Genomic DNA, 14,659 nt, shown 5'->3' with positions numbered 1-14,659 from the left:
CTTTTCCATGAAAACAGAATATTTCATCATGTAGTCACCTTCCCATGTGTGGCCATATGAAGTGAAAAAATAACATGAGGTTTTTTTTTTTGTTTGCTTTTTTTTTTTTACTGCTCAATAGAGTTACAGCTGTTGACAATTTGTTTTGTTTTGTTTAGTGTATCCATAACCAGAGGTGTAAAGAGTACTGATATAGTAGAAGTACCATTACTTGATTGGAATTGTACTCAAATACAAAAAGTACAAGTAAGTCATACATAAAAAACTCAAGTACAAGTAAAAAGTAGCTGAATTAAATAGTACTCAAAGTAAAAGTTACTAGTTACTTTCACCCCCCACATTTATTGTTTGTAATAAATCTTGCCACGGTTCCCTTGCGTACAGTAAACATCTCATGTATAAACTTAAAAAGGAAGAGATGAGATATTGCACAATTGGAACTTAATTTATTTTCCACAAAGGCATCTGTAAAAAATAAATGGTTGGTCAAACAAATATGTTTTGAATAAAATAACACCAATAAATTCAATGCAAAATAATAATAAAAAAAATGCCAAGCTCTAAGTATACGTAGCTACATTTATGAACTCTAAAACTGAGAAAATAGCAGACATTCAATGCTGTTTTGGTGCAGTGCATTACGTTTAATCTGGTTGGTCAGCTATAATGTGATGCATTTGATTATTGTCTGGTCATTTCATTTTTTGTAGTTTCACAATGTTGGTTGATCATTTAAAAAATATATATATATATATATAATTTATTCAGTAACGGTTTCCTGTAGAAATGTAACTAACTACTTTACATCTTTAAAACATACTTAAGTACAAGTAAAATTACTGATTTAGAAATATAATCAAAAAAGTACAAGTACCCATGAAAGCATCTCAATTACAGTAACATGGGTACTTATGGTTGTAAATTTCACCTGTTTATAACCCTGTCGGTTTGGTAAGCCTAATATTTGTCACCAGTCTTCCTGAAATTTCTCTTGTTACAACAGATAACTAAAACACAAAACTAGATCATTTAGTTTAGTCATATTTAGTCTTCTTTTTAGCCTCATTTCACCTTTTAATACCGAAAAAGAACCAACTGTGTCACTAGATAATGTGAGGTTAAACTAATTCAGTTGCACAAACACACCTGGTTTGATGCATAAAATGAATTTTAAATGAAATATATATATATAAAAGGAATGAATTTGACTACAGTGACACAGCTCCACATCAACAATAGATAAGCAGATCTTCCAGATTTTGGTTTATGTAATGAGCTGTAAAGTAGAAAAGACATTTTGTGATGAAAAACAGTTGACAATTTTTTTAATTACAACAACACCAGTAGGAACAGATTTCATAATGACTATCATGTTTTTAAAAAATAAGATAAAATAAAATAATATTATACTCTTACATTTTTTTTTTTATTATCTCTTCTTCTTTTCTTTTTTTCCTCCCCCCACAGCAATCGTCTCACACCGTGAAAACTTTCTTTGTTCTGGATCAAAACATGTAACACATTTAAACATGTACATTTTGCTCATTTGCAAATTCATTTGTACAAATTTGATTTGAATTCCACTTCGCAGCTTCCACAGTTTTTGCCTGAGCTGTTGTCGCCCCCTATCGGTCCATGTGCTCACAATGAAACAAGCCCTTCAAGAAGCTTCAAGAAGATCTCCACCCAAACACATCGTGTTCAAAATACCTGACATGCAAACTGACACATATTTTAATCAACAGGGGGAAAAGCATTAAACGCATATAAGGGATTTAGATCAAAAGTATCATACTTTGATTCAGGCAACAACAAAAAAAACTAAAAAAAGAACTAAATTGTACACATCCTAATATTATCTGAGTTTTTATGAATATGGTTGAAGTGTTTATACCAAAATAAATAAGATAAAAGTATACATAAGGGTGAAACCCTATAGTTGTCACTTTACTTTGCACTGTTCAGTCAGCAGGTTACGCCCCGCCCACCAGAGTCTCATCCAATCACTGCTTTGAGTCACATATAAAAGTCCAGCGTATGCGCAAGAACCTGTGCAACAACCAAGTGTTTCATTTCAGTTTAACATCAGTGATATGCATGCGTTCATTTAGAACACGTCAATCGTAGTTTATTTTTAATTTTTATTTAATTTGTTCATGTTTTTCCACATTTTTGTTTTTAAAGGACATACATTTGCCAGAAAAGCTTTATTGCCTTCAGCCCGACTGTTCCTGCAGTCCTTGGGCACATCTTCAGGACCTGGAAATTGTTACTTTTTCCTCCGAAAAGACACTCTCTAAATTTTTCGCATGAATCTCTTCGACGCGTATCTGAAGATGACCGAAGAACAGAGGAGTCTCTCTGACGCTCCCAGTCCCAGCATGTCTGAGGGCTCCGCAGGCTCACCGTGCCCGTCCGGGTCCGGGTCAGACACTGAAAACACCCGACCCTCTGAAAACCACCTCCTTGTGGATCCAGACTGCAAAAAAGAAGGTGAAGATGAGAAGTACCCAGTGTGCATCAAGGATGCAGTATCCCAGGTGTTGAAAGGCTACGACTGGACGCTGGTGCCGATGCCCGTGCGCGTAAACGGCTCCAGCAAAAGCAAACCTCACGTGAAGAGACCCATGAATGCTTTCATGGTGTGGGCTCAAGCTGCACGGAGGAAGCTGGCGGACCAGTACCCGCATCTGCACAACGCAGAGCTCAGCAAGACCCTGGGCAAACTTTGGAGGTAAGAATGAACATTTACGCATCCAGGTGCGTTTTACGCACGGACAGTTCTCCTAGAAAAGCTGGCGACATGACAGTGCTTGTTTATATATTGTCAACCGTGTGTTTTATATTTATTTGAGTGTCAGTTATACTCTGATAATGATTATTTATTTATTATTATTTTATTTTATATATATAAATACATTTTGGTAATTTTTTTACTGGCGTAAGAGCGTTGCATGTGATTTGTAACGATATTAAACATGTTGTCAATGTCATATTTACTGCACCTCATTCGTTCACAAGTCAAACACATTTACAATATATTATTAAAAATAATAATAAAAACTTTTGCAATGTGTTCAGATTGCTCAATGAGGTGGAGAAACGTCCGTTCGTGGAAGAGGCTGAACGTCTGAGGGTGCAGCACAAGAAAGACTATCCTGACTATAAGTATCAGCCACGGCGGAGAAAATCAGCGAAAAACGGTCAAAGTGAAGGAGGAGAAGACATGGAGCAAACCCACATATCTCCAAACGCCATCTTCAAGGCCCTGCAGCAGGCTGACTCTCCTGCGTCCAGCATGGGGGAGGTGCACTCTCCAGGAGAGCACTCAGGTGAGATGAAAACCTTAACATTCAGCTCAATACTTTTCTTTTGTTAGTAAGTGCAATGCTTCAGAGGGAGTCGGGGTTAATAATTAGTGAGGGTTTCCAGGCCATCGTGGAAATGCACCTGTTATCAAAGAGCAAATTAAGATAAGATTCAACATGTTAGATATTTGATGCTAACTCTGAATCTTATTATCTTTTCCTTCAACCAGCTCATTCCCAGGGCCCTCCAACACCCCCCACCACCCCAAAGACAGACCTCCCCTCCAGTAAAGCTGACCTCAAGTGTGAGACCCGCATCATACCAGAGGGTAGCAGCCGTCCTATTAACATTGACTTTGGTGCTGTGGACATTGGAGAGCTGAGCACTGATGTCATCTCCAACATGGGAAGCTTTGACGTGGATGAGTTTGATCAGTACCTGCCACCTCACAGCCACGCTGCTGTATCTGCAGCTCAGGCTGGATACGGCAGCAGCTTCAGTGTCAGCCAGGCAGCCGGATGCTGGATATCCAAGCAGCAGCAGCAGCAGCAGCACTCTCTGACTACCCTGGGAGGAGGGGGAGACCAAGGCCAGCAGGGTCAACAGAGAACCACCCAGATTAAAACGGAGCAGCTGAGTCCCAGCCACTACACTGAGCAGCAGGGCTCCCCACAGCACGTCACCTACGGCTCCTTCAACCCTCAGCACTACAGCACGTCACCGTACTCCTCCATCACTCGAGTGCCCTACGATTATTCAGAGCAGCAAAGTGGTGCCACCTCTTACTACAGCCACGCAGCTGCTCAGGGCCCCAACTTGTACTCCAGCTTTGGCTACATGAGCTCCAGCCAAAGGCCCATGTACACTCCCATCGCCGACACCACCGGAGTTCCTTCTGTGCCGCAAACTCACAGTCCACAGCACTGGGAGACACAGCCCACATACACACAACTCACCAGGCCCTGAAGTGGACTTTGCACCATCACACCACACACACACACACTCACACACACACACACACACACATATACACATACACATTTTAATGCCAACTGAAAAACACAACAAGACTTTTTTATAGTTCTGAAATGTTATCTTTGGATTGGCTCACACAGTGCCTTTTTGTTTTGAATTGTGTATATATTTTTGTAGATGCAATGTTGAAAACTTTTTAAATCCTCTGTGAGGACCCTCTCTTTATATATAAATATATGTGTTAATAAGACAAGGATAGTCAGGCTGGTGGTATTAGTTTATCTAAAATATACTAGACAACATTGAACTTAACATACATGTATCTAACTTGGCCTTTTCTTTGTGTGGGATCTATTGAAACATGTTCAATAGATCAGATAAATTCCCGTTTTCAAAATAGTACATTTTATGTTTTTATTGGATACATTTTGTTCACCAAGGAAACACATTTCCTTTGACCCACTTGTTCGTTTCTACGCCCACTTTGTGCAGGTTGTGCCATTAGACTAAAAGACTTTAAGTGTATATAAACACACTGTACATGTTATTTGACTTATTTTCTATTTGATAGCAAATCATTAATTGTAACAAGTGTCCTATTTTACCTTGCATCTCTCCAACTGTGTACTATCTTACCTTATTAATATCAGTGTCATCAGCACCTTCATTGTTCAGGGGCCTTTCTTCTCACCGCAAGCTTTTATTTGCCTACAAGTGAACATTTGTTATTTATTTATTTTTTTTCTTTTTGTAGAATATGCAAATGTATAGCAATGCAGTTTTGAAGAGAAAAGAAATGTTGGCCAGATTTGGGACTTGTTCGTTGATGAATTAGTCATTCCTTTTTCTACTTGTTTGATTTCACTCAAGTTATGTAGTATAAAAAAAACACTAAAGCAGGTGCCATTTAACTCCTCTAGTGGCCTTATTAAGTTGCTAGATGTGACAGCAATGCTTGATGTTATGCCTTGATACCGTTAGTGCCTCTGGAGCCAAAATAGTGAGATTTTATTTTGCTGGTTTTGCGTCTGTGTGAAACATGACACATCTGCAGGCCGTCCCGATCACACTCTCAGCAGCCCATAATTCCCCTTTATGTCACCTGTTGTCTTTACTGTCCTAATTTATTTTGATGTTAATTTTATTTGAAAATAAATATTTGTAGTGGGTTTTTTTTTATTATTATTATTATTCTGCTGATACCGGTTGTGGTTCAAATTTGCTTATTTATCATATCAGTTCTCTAAAGCTCTGCTGTTGTCGGGTTGCCCTGAAGCTGTCTCTGCTTAGACTTTCTATAAGTGTCTTTTCTTTTTCACTTGATTTTGAATATTTTGCTTTGGTCAGTTAGTCTAGTGAGATAGAAGTGTGTATATCTTTGTCAAAAATAGCTTTCAGTTCTACCTTCATGTGTCGTCTCGTGTCAGAGTTTGGTTTTCACGGTTGAAAAAGAAACTGCCTTCTTAGTTTTACATTTTTTTTGTATCATTGGGGGGGGGGGGGTTCCCTAGCTAAACATGGCATTGTCTTAAAAGCTTATCTTTTGTATTGAGATTGTTTGCAATAAAACATAAATATGACAAATATGTGACTGGCATGAATTTCTATACACTTCCACTAATGTTTTGTTGGTTCACAGAAGTGATATAAAGCATGATTTCAATGAGCATCTTATTATTCATACCACTGCAATCAAAGATCCTCTTCACTTACGTGACATCACTGGATTTTTTTTTTTTTTTTTTACATTTTATAAGAAAGAAAGAGTAACCTTTGTTTACAACTATAACCATAAACTACAGACATCCACTGATCTGTAAGATTTCTGTGTTTTATGAGTTCCTCAAAAGCTTCTATTTAAACTAAATCTGGATTTAAAAGATACGTAAAGAAACAAGAGGCCAGGTGCACATACGTACAGTACATGTTTATGTCAGAGGAGCTTTAATTTATTTAAAATGATGCCTTTCATTTGCTTGGGTCCGTCACAATACAAATGAATGGCAATGCCTTCTTACAGTAATAATGTTCTCTATTCACAACTACTTTTTTCATTTTACGATGATACAAACACTAGAGATCATTTTCACTATAACTTCAGAAAGTGACGAAACCTTGGTCACAAATAAGAAAACAAACAACTGCGGATCTCTTTGCAAATACCAAATTAACCCCTTATATTATCCAAACTAAGGAATAATCAAGTATTGAGCATAAATTATATTACAAGCACTGTACAAACAAAAGGTGATGAACTAAATCCTTTTAGAGAAAGGCATCACGCTTTAACAATCCTGAATACCTTTGTCGATGAGCGACTATGAAAAGTCAAGTGAAGCTTATGTTTTGTACCTGTTTTAATGGTGCACAGGGACAAAGTGATCAGCTGGTACGACCCGGACAAAACCCAGTCTGTGACAGGGTTGAGAGGAGAGCTGCTTTTTCATGAATGTTTTATATTTTTGCTCATTTAACACTAATACCATTATTACCTGGAAGCATTCCTCTATGACTTCATATTGTTACATGTTTGCTGGCATGTACAGTACATGCAGGTCTTACAATGGGGTGTGAACAGACTTGTCGGGGTGATTGTTAGTAAATTTCTGTTCAAAATTTTCATTTGAATATCATAGAATTTGTTGTTTTAAATTTTGTCTACAGGCCAAATAGCATAGTACACATATAGTGCACTACTGTATATAGTGGTTTTTAAGTTAAAAAGAAAACATCCAAAAAACAACAACAACAACAACAACAACCCAAATCATAATTTCATAAAATGTATATAGGTTAAAAAGAAGAAGAAAAGAAACAGTAATAACACATGTTTATTCTTCCTCAATAAGAGGACTAGACTTGTAGAATCAGACAGAAAAGCAAAGATTCTGTTGAAATGCATATTGTAAATATGATTTTTCATTTTACACATTAGCCTTTGAACTTTGAATTTCATATTACATTATTTAGATAACAGTAACTGGCTAAACCATGAATGCACATGTTAATTATAGTTTTTTTTTAATATTATGCTACTTCCAATACTGTAGATTATTATGGAAATAATACATCTAGTAACAACACACACACACACACACACACACTTCTTTGTCCTCTAACTTTATTAAATATGTTTAAAAAAAAATGGTGAATTCAGACTGTCTCGAAAACAAGTGCACTTGAAATGTCCATTCACTTATAAACAGTTAAAACCAGGGGTCAGCAACATTTCTGAAGCTGTGAGCGACTTCAAAAGTACTGAATAATCCAAAGGGCAACCAGTTTGATTTACACTTCTTAGATACTACATTTTCACTGTTTCACATTATTAAAGGGTAAGATAATAGGAAAACTAGCAGTAACTTAAAAAGGTAAGAAATGTTTCAACACGCAACACTTTTTCTCTTCATTCATGCTGTTGTTTCATTTTCATTACATTTCATTGGATTCTTTATGTTGCTGTTAACTTGCCACTAACTATAACAACTTTTGAACTAATCGTAAAACATGTAAAATGTGTACTATTTAACAATTTTGTAACATTTTAGGAAAATACACTTTGCATTTTTTTAAAAACACATCTTATCACAATCTGTGGCTTCTTTAATAAAATCCATCCTATCTGCAACACTTGAACAAATTTTTCTCAACGTCTGAGTGAAAATAAACATTCAAAGATGGTTAGTTTAATACAAAAAAGTATCAAATGCAGAATCTACTCTATTCACCTGTATTTATCTCTGTGAGTTTAAAGCCTGGCAAGTAAATCAGATTTTAGACCAGCGGTCTGCAACCTTTACCCTAAAAGGAGCCATTTTACCTCATCTCACCTGGATTAAAGTTCTTCTGGAGCCAAAAAAAAAAAAAAACAATACAGTATATTCTATTCTATTCTGTAATTCTATACAGTCAAAATTATAATGAATGTTATGTAAATATGTTTTTATTTTATTTTAGGTAATGTATTTGAAAGGCTACAAAACACAAGTTGAATTTGATAACACATGATCATGTTGGACAACACATGCTAATTGTTAATTTCTTGCCACACATAAAAACATGCATATTTAACCGGCACGTTGGCAGTAAAATGAATCTGTCCCCACACAATTAAAATCTTTATTTTTTCCACAATATCCTTTTGATTGATTTAGTTATCTCACCAGGGATTTAACACTGAAGGTTAACCACAATTACAAGGAAAGTTGATGGTCTGTAGATGTTGCGGAAGGTGAAGTGGAAGGTGGCTGAGTCATTGTACAATGATTGGTTGGCAAATTGTTATATTGTGATTTTATTTTTGTTTCAATGGCATTAATCATTAACACCCTATTTATTTATTTCAATATATATATATATATATATTTAAAGCTATAGGGGGTCATTGCAAAAGAGTCAAAGAGCCACATGAGGCTCCAGAGCTTGTAGACCCCTATTTTAGACAAAGCTCATTGGTTAATAGTGCTCTTGTGCGGAGAGGCCTGGGGGCACCTCTTATGGTCCATGCGGGCTACCTGGTGCCCGCGGACACCATGTTGGTGACCCTTAGTTAAAACTATCTTTGCTCTTTGTTTCTCAGTTTTTTTCCTCCTTCACTCCGGGTTGCCCCTGCAGCTCTCTGGCGCCCCCCAGGGGAGGCGCAGCTAACCTTTGCTTTAAGGCGAACTCAGATTACGGCCCCGCCCCCTGGGAGCGTCACCCAATCACCACAATGCCATCAAATATAAATAAAGGCGTCGTGCGTCTGCGGCCACTCACTTTTGCACGTTTCTTGTGAGTGTGGTGTGACCAACTTTAATGTCCCAGGCTTCACTAGGTTCTCATCTGCTTCCTTGTTGGCATAAGGAGAGGAATTATCAACGTATTTGGCTTTATTAATGCAACACCCACAGTGAAGCTGTGCGTGTTCCATTCTGCAGACTGTCCGCAGTTCTCTCTGTTTTTACTTAGAGAAATAGAGTGTGGACAGTTTTCGCATGAATCTCTTCGACGCGTATCTGAAGATGACAGAAGACCATGAGAAGTGTCTCTCTGACGCTCCCAGTCCCAGCATGTCTGAGGGCTCCGCAGGCTCACCGTGCCCGTCCGGGTCCGGGTCAGACACTGAAAACACCCGACCCTCTGAAAACCACTTCTCCAGAGGTCCAGACTGCAAAAAAGAAGGTGAAGATGAGAAGTACCCAGTGTGCATCAAGGATGCAGTATCCCAGGTGTTGAAAGGCTACGACTGGACGCTGGTGCCGATGCCCGTGCGCGTAAACGGCTCCAGTAAAAGCAAACCTCACGTGAAGAGACCCATGAATGCTTTCATGGTGTGGGCTCAAGCTGCACGGAGGAAGCTGGCGGACCAGTACCCGCATCTGCACAACGCAGAGCTCAGCAAGACCCTGGGCAAACTTTGGAGGTAAGAATGAACACTTTTACGCATCCGTTTACTTTCCTAGTGCACTCGGTGCGTAACTGCGCGCGCGCAGTTGTCCCAGATAAAGTTTCATCTACAAGTTGTTGACTTCGACAATGACATTTTTATGAACGGTTTTGTGGGAAATTGTTATTGTTTGAGATTTTTACACTTTTTTTACTTTATAAATTTGCTCTCGCTCACATTAAAAAATAAAAAAATAAATAAAAAAAACCACCGGTAACAATGACAAACTATTACCGTCAGAATAATAAATGTATTTCATCATTTTCTCTGTTTTTCCTGCGTTCTGTTCAGATTGCTCAATGAGGTGGAGAAACGTCCGTTCGTGGAAGAGGCTGAACGTCTGAGGGTGCAGCACAAGAAAGACTATCCTGACTATAAGTATCAGCCACGGCGGAGAAAATCAGCGAAAAACGGTCAAAGTGAAGGAGGAGAAGACATGGAGCAAACCCACATATCTCCAAACGCCATCTTCAAGGCCCTGCAGCAGGCTGACTCTCCTGCGTCCAGCATGGGGGAGGTGCACTCTCCAGGAGAGCACTCAGGTGAGATTTCATGGATCTTAAACTATTTGATTTTTATTTTTGTTGTTTTGAAAATCCATTTTCTACAGTTGAGGAGAAAAACTGAATAGGGAGCGACATTTCGACTGAAAGCAAACTTCTTGTTCAATCATTTGTCCTCAACTCAATGCATAAAATTCTTAGATGATGTAAATAATTTAGTTTTTCAAAAATAGTTGTTGAAAACACACATATATAATCTTTTTTAAATCATGCATCTATATATTTTCCTGTGCAACATGCATTTCACAGCATGCCTGTTAAGAGAAAAGTTTCTTTCAAAATAAAAGACAACAGGAGAGACATTATTTATTTATTTATGTTTGACCAGCTGTTGGCGACCCACTCAGTACAGGTCCGTGACCCACTTTTGGGTCCTGACCCACCAGTTAAGAATAACTTTTTTGATTTGTTCCATTATTCAAGGGACAATGCATATGAAAAACAAGAAAATGTTTAAAAAAAAAAAAAAATGTACCTGTGAATATGCAGGATTGTAGCCAAAGCTAATTACCCACACACTACATTTAGTTCAACACATCACCAACATCCGTGCTCACTCTCAAATGTTCTTAAGCGTTGGCATCCAACTTTAAAATGACAAACACTGCATTCTCACGCAATATAAAACACATCTATTTAAACATCTATAATACCAATATAATACATAATTGGATGTTAACTCTGTCTTATCTACTATTTCTTCAACCAGCTCATTCCCAGGGCCCTCCAACACCCCCCACCACCCCAAAGACAGACCTCCCCTCCAGTAAAGCTGACCTGAAGCGAGAAGGCCGCATCATACCAGAGGGTAGTAGCCGTCCTATTAACATTGACTTTGGTGCTGTGGACATTGGAGAGCTGAGCACTGATGTCATCTCCAACATGGGAAGCTTTGACGTGGATGAGTTTGATCAGTACCTGCCACCTCACAGCCACGCTGCTGTATCTGCAGCTCAGGCTGGATACGGCAGCAGCTTCAGTGTCAGCCAGGCAGCCGGATGCTGGATATCCAAGCAGCAGCAGCAGCAGCAGCACTCTCTGACTACCCTGGGAGGAGGGGGAGACCAAGGCCAGCAGGGTCAACAGAGAACCACCCAGATTAAAACGGAGCAGCTGAGTCCCAGCCACTACACTGAGCAGCAGGGCTCCCCGCAGCACGTCACCTACGGCTCCTTCAACCCTCAGCACTACAGCACGTCACCGTACTCCTCCATCACTCGAGTGCCCTACGATTATTCAGAGCAGCAAAGTGGTGCCACCTCTTACTACAGCCACGCAGCTGCTCAGGGCCCCAACTTGTACTCCAGCTTTGGCTACATGAGCTCCAGCCAAAGGCCCATGTACACTCCCATCGCCGACACCACCGGAGTTCCTTCTGTGCCGCAAACTCACAGTCCACAGCACTGGGAGACACAGCCCACATACACACAACTCACCAGGCCCTGAAGTGGACTTTGCACCATCACACCACACACACACACACACACACACACACACACACACATACACGTTTTAATGCCAACTGAAAAACACAAGACTTTTTTTTTTTATAGTTCTGAAATGTTATCTTTGGATTGGCTCACACAGTGCCTTTTTGTTTTGAATTGTGTATATATTTTTTTTAGATGCAATGTTGAAAAAAAATGTTAAATCCTCTGTGAGGACCCTCTCTTTATATATAAATATATGTGTTGATAAGACAAGGATAGTCAGACTGGTGGGTTAAAAAGGGTTAACCCCCTTGTTTGTGTAACTATGAAGTTGTTTGTCCAATTAAAATAGAATTAAATGTTACCAGATATAATTTCTCTCCCGTTTAATGCAGTTAAAAATTTCAAGATGTTTAATTATATCTGTTTTGTTATTATTATTGTTATTATTATTAGTGGCACTTTTTACACCATTATGCTCCTTATTGCTACATTGGGCACGTGGGACCAGATTGTTCGATTGTGAAACCAGAATATATTAAGAGTTACGGTTATTTGAAAAAAAAAAAAAAAATGTTGATTTGTTTTTTTTTTTCAGTGAAATTGTGACATGTATAAAACTGTGGCTCGTATTAGCCTATATTCCTTCTCACTGCATTGTTTGTCATTGTCAGCCTCGTCATTTAAAACTGACACGGCAACATGTTTTGTAAAAGTGAAGTCTTGTTAAGTAACAGCAAACACGGACACATTTATTCTAACTCGCCCCAAATTCTATAATAACCTCTATTCTGGATCATCTTCTGTAATGTACATTGTTCACTGTAAAATATAGTAGATCACATCATTTTTAGACCGTTAATATTCTTTTTCCATTCATGAGGTTGAACTTTTCCTCTCAATGTTTGCTTTTGCTTAAAATACAATATATAGCAGGTGCGGTGTAAATCTTTAGGGACCGCAGTGGTCGCCAAATACATTCTACATTCTTACTTTCTAGAGCCTTGATACCATTGGTGCCTCCGCAGTTGTTTTAGTGAGATTCTGCCTAATGTTGCAGCCTGAAAACCTCATTATTATTCTGATGTGTCACCCATCGGCACTGATTATTCCAGCATCATTCCTCTTTTTCAGCCTAACGTCTTCTCTAATTTATTTCTTAGCAGTAACTTTTACTTTTACAATTAAAAAAAAAAAAAAAAACATTTTAATTTAGCAGCAGCTGAGTGAGTTGAGATATATTCCTACTATATTTGGTACACATGTCATTTATTTATATCTTTGGAAACCTTTTTGCTCATTCACTAAGCGGGCATCTTGCATCTTTGTGTCTGTACTTTGACACTTTGAACTGTTCTGGTTTTCAGAGTTGAACTTTGCTAGCGTGGTTTTTATTTTTTTTGAATAAATAATTTTAGGGTTAATTTCTCTGGTGCATTTGAGTTTTCTGCCTTGGTTTTGCCATAACACATTTTGTTTTGAAACAAACTGCAATATCTTTTTTTTTGTATATTATATATGATTAGATCTTGTTTTCTGTGTTCCCCAAGGTAAACATGGCATTGTCATAAAAGCTTATCTTTTTGTATTGAATTTGTTTGCAATAAAAACACAATACAGAGAAACATGTGATGCTTTGTGTCATGTTGTGCTTTAAACTTGACTTTTTGATACTTGTATCAGTTTAAAATTGATATAAAAAGTTATACATTTCATTCAGGCCCTTTCTAAACAAATTGCACATCTTTTACTGGCTGCATTTCCTGGGATCACCAATTTCCTCAAAGTTATAAGAAAATCCTTGTAATTAAGCATCACTGAGGTTAATTCGAAGAGGAAATTTCAACACATGTATTCACAAATCACTCATTTTTATTTATTTATTTAATTTACCTTCCTGTTGGCTACAGTTTGTTTGGATTTCTCTGATCACTGAATCTCAAGTCCATTGTCACTATATTTTACTAAGAAGATGTATGTCCACACCCTCCTCCTGCCTGTGTGTTCAGCAGCTTAAAGAAACAAACTGGACGTTAAGTATTGTTTATTCCGTATTGGCCAGGTGATATGGGAATCCGGTTTACCGTAATAAATCAATGATGGTGTAAACACCATCAGGTACAGCAGTACTGTGTTGAAACATGAGGCACTTAGACAGATGACGTTTCTTTCCTCACTTCTTTGGACTAAACCTCTATTCCACCATTAACTGCTCCACTGTGACCACTGGAGTTTATTTCTATTTACTCCATAACCACACATTTCACATCCATCAAGTTGTACATATTAGCAACTATATATATATATATATATATATATATATATATATATATATATATATAAACATGAGAAAAAAAATAGTGATGTAAAAAAAGTTTCAAAAAAATATTAATTGGACACTAAGGGACAAAATGAAACAAAAGTAACCTTTAATTAAATGATTTACAAAATTAAAGACTTGATTCCAACTATTCAACTTGTTTTCATTGTTATGAGTTGACGATTGTTTTTGTGCATCACATTGCATCAGCATTATATTGGTTTACATACACACAGGATAATATTGACTAGCAGCCTATTTTTTTTGTTGTTTTTACAAGTCATTTGTTGTTTTATAGGTTATTTTAGTCCAATCATTAGCCCATATTGTGTACTGTTAACAGTAACAGGGAGAATGTGTGCACATGTATAGTGTGAGATAGATAATGGTTATTTTTCAGTGTGTTTCATCAGGGTAATGTGTCATGGGAAGCAACAGTTCAGGAAGTTACATCAGCACTTAAAGGCTAGTCCTGTTACATACTGGGATGATTCACTGTCAGAGTTGTTTTCCTTGACTCATGGCAGACAGGATACAATATTGAAAAATAAAGATGCAAATATGTTTTGTCAAGATAGTTACAGTCCAAGTTGTACAAGGCGCTAACACATTATTTATGTGTCGGGGCTTCGAT

The 14,659-nt window shown here is 37.8% G+C and overlaps 2 protein-coding genes across 2 annotated transcripts; both read left to right on the top strand.

Annotated features, from left to right (window-relative positions):
- The first annotated feature begins 2,065 nt into the window (after window positions 1-2,065).
- On the top strand, window positions 2,066-4,362 carry LOC114468070 (transcription factor Sox-9-like). The gene is made up of 3 exons (XM_028454733.1): window positions 2,066-2,734; window positions 3,082-3,332; window positions 3,539-4,362. Exons 1-3 carry the CDS (start codon window positions 2,310-2,312, stop codon window positions 4,273-4,275), a joined length of 1,413 nt encoding a protein of 470 aa, XP_028310534.1. The 5' UTR covers window positions 2,066-2,309; the 3' UTR covers window positions 4,276-4,362.
- A 4,685-nt stretch (window positions 4,363-9,047) lies between these two features.
- Window positions 9,048-13,330, top strand: LOC114468063 (transcription factor Sox-9-like). Its single transcript, XM_028454718.1, has 3 exons — window positions 9,048-9,688; window positions 10,004-10,254; window positions 10,985-13,330. The coding sequence occupies exons 1-3, from the start codon at window positions 9,261-9,263 to the stop codon at window positions 11,719-11,721; spliced, it is 1,416 nt and encodes a 471-aa protein (XP_028310519.1). The 5' UTR covers window positions 9,048-9,260; the 3' UTR covers window positions 11,722-13,330.
- The last annotated feature ends 1,329 nt before the right edge of the window (window positions 13,331-14,659 follow it).

This window comes from Gouania willdenowi, chromosome 8, assembly GCF_900634775.1.
Source record: "Gouania willdenowi chromosome 8, fGouWil2.1, whole genome shotgun sequence".
NCBI classification, from domain to species: domain Eukaryota; kingdom Metazoa; phylum Chordata; class Actinopteri; order Blenniiformes; family Gobiesocidae; genus Gouania; species Gouania willdenowi.
This window is presented reverse-complemented; position numbering and strand designations above follow the sequence as displayed.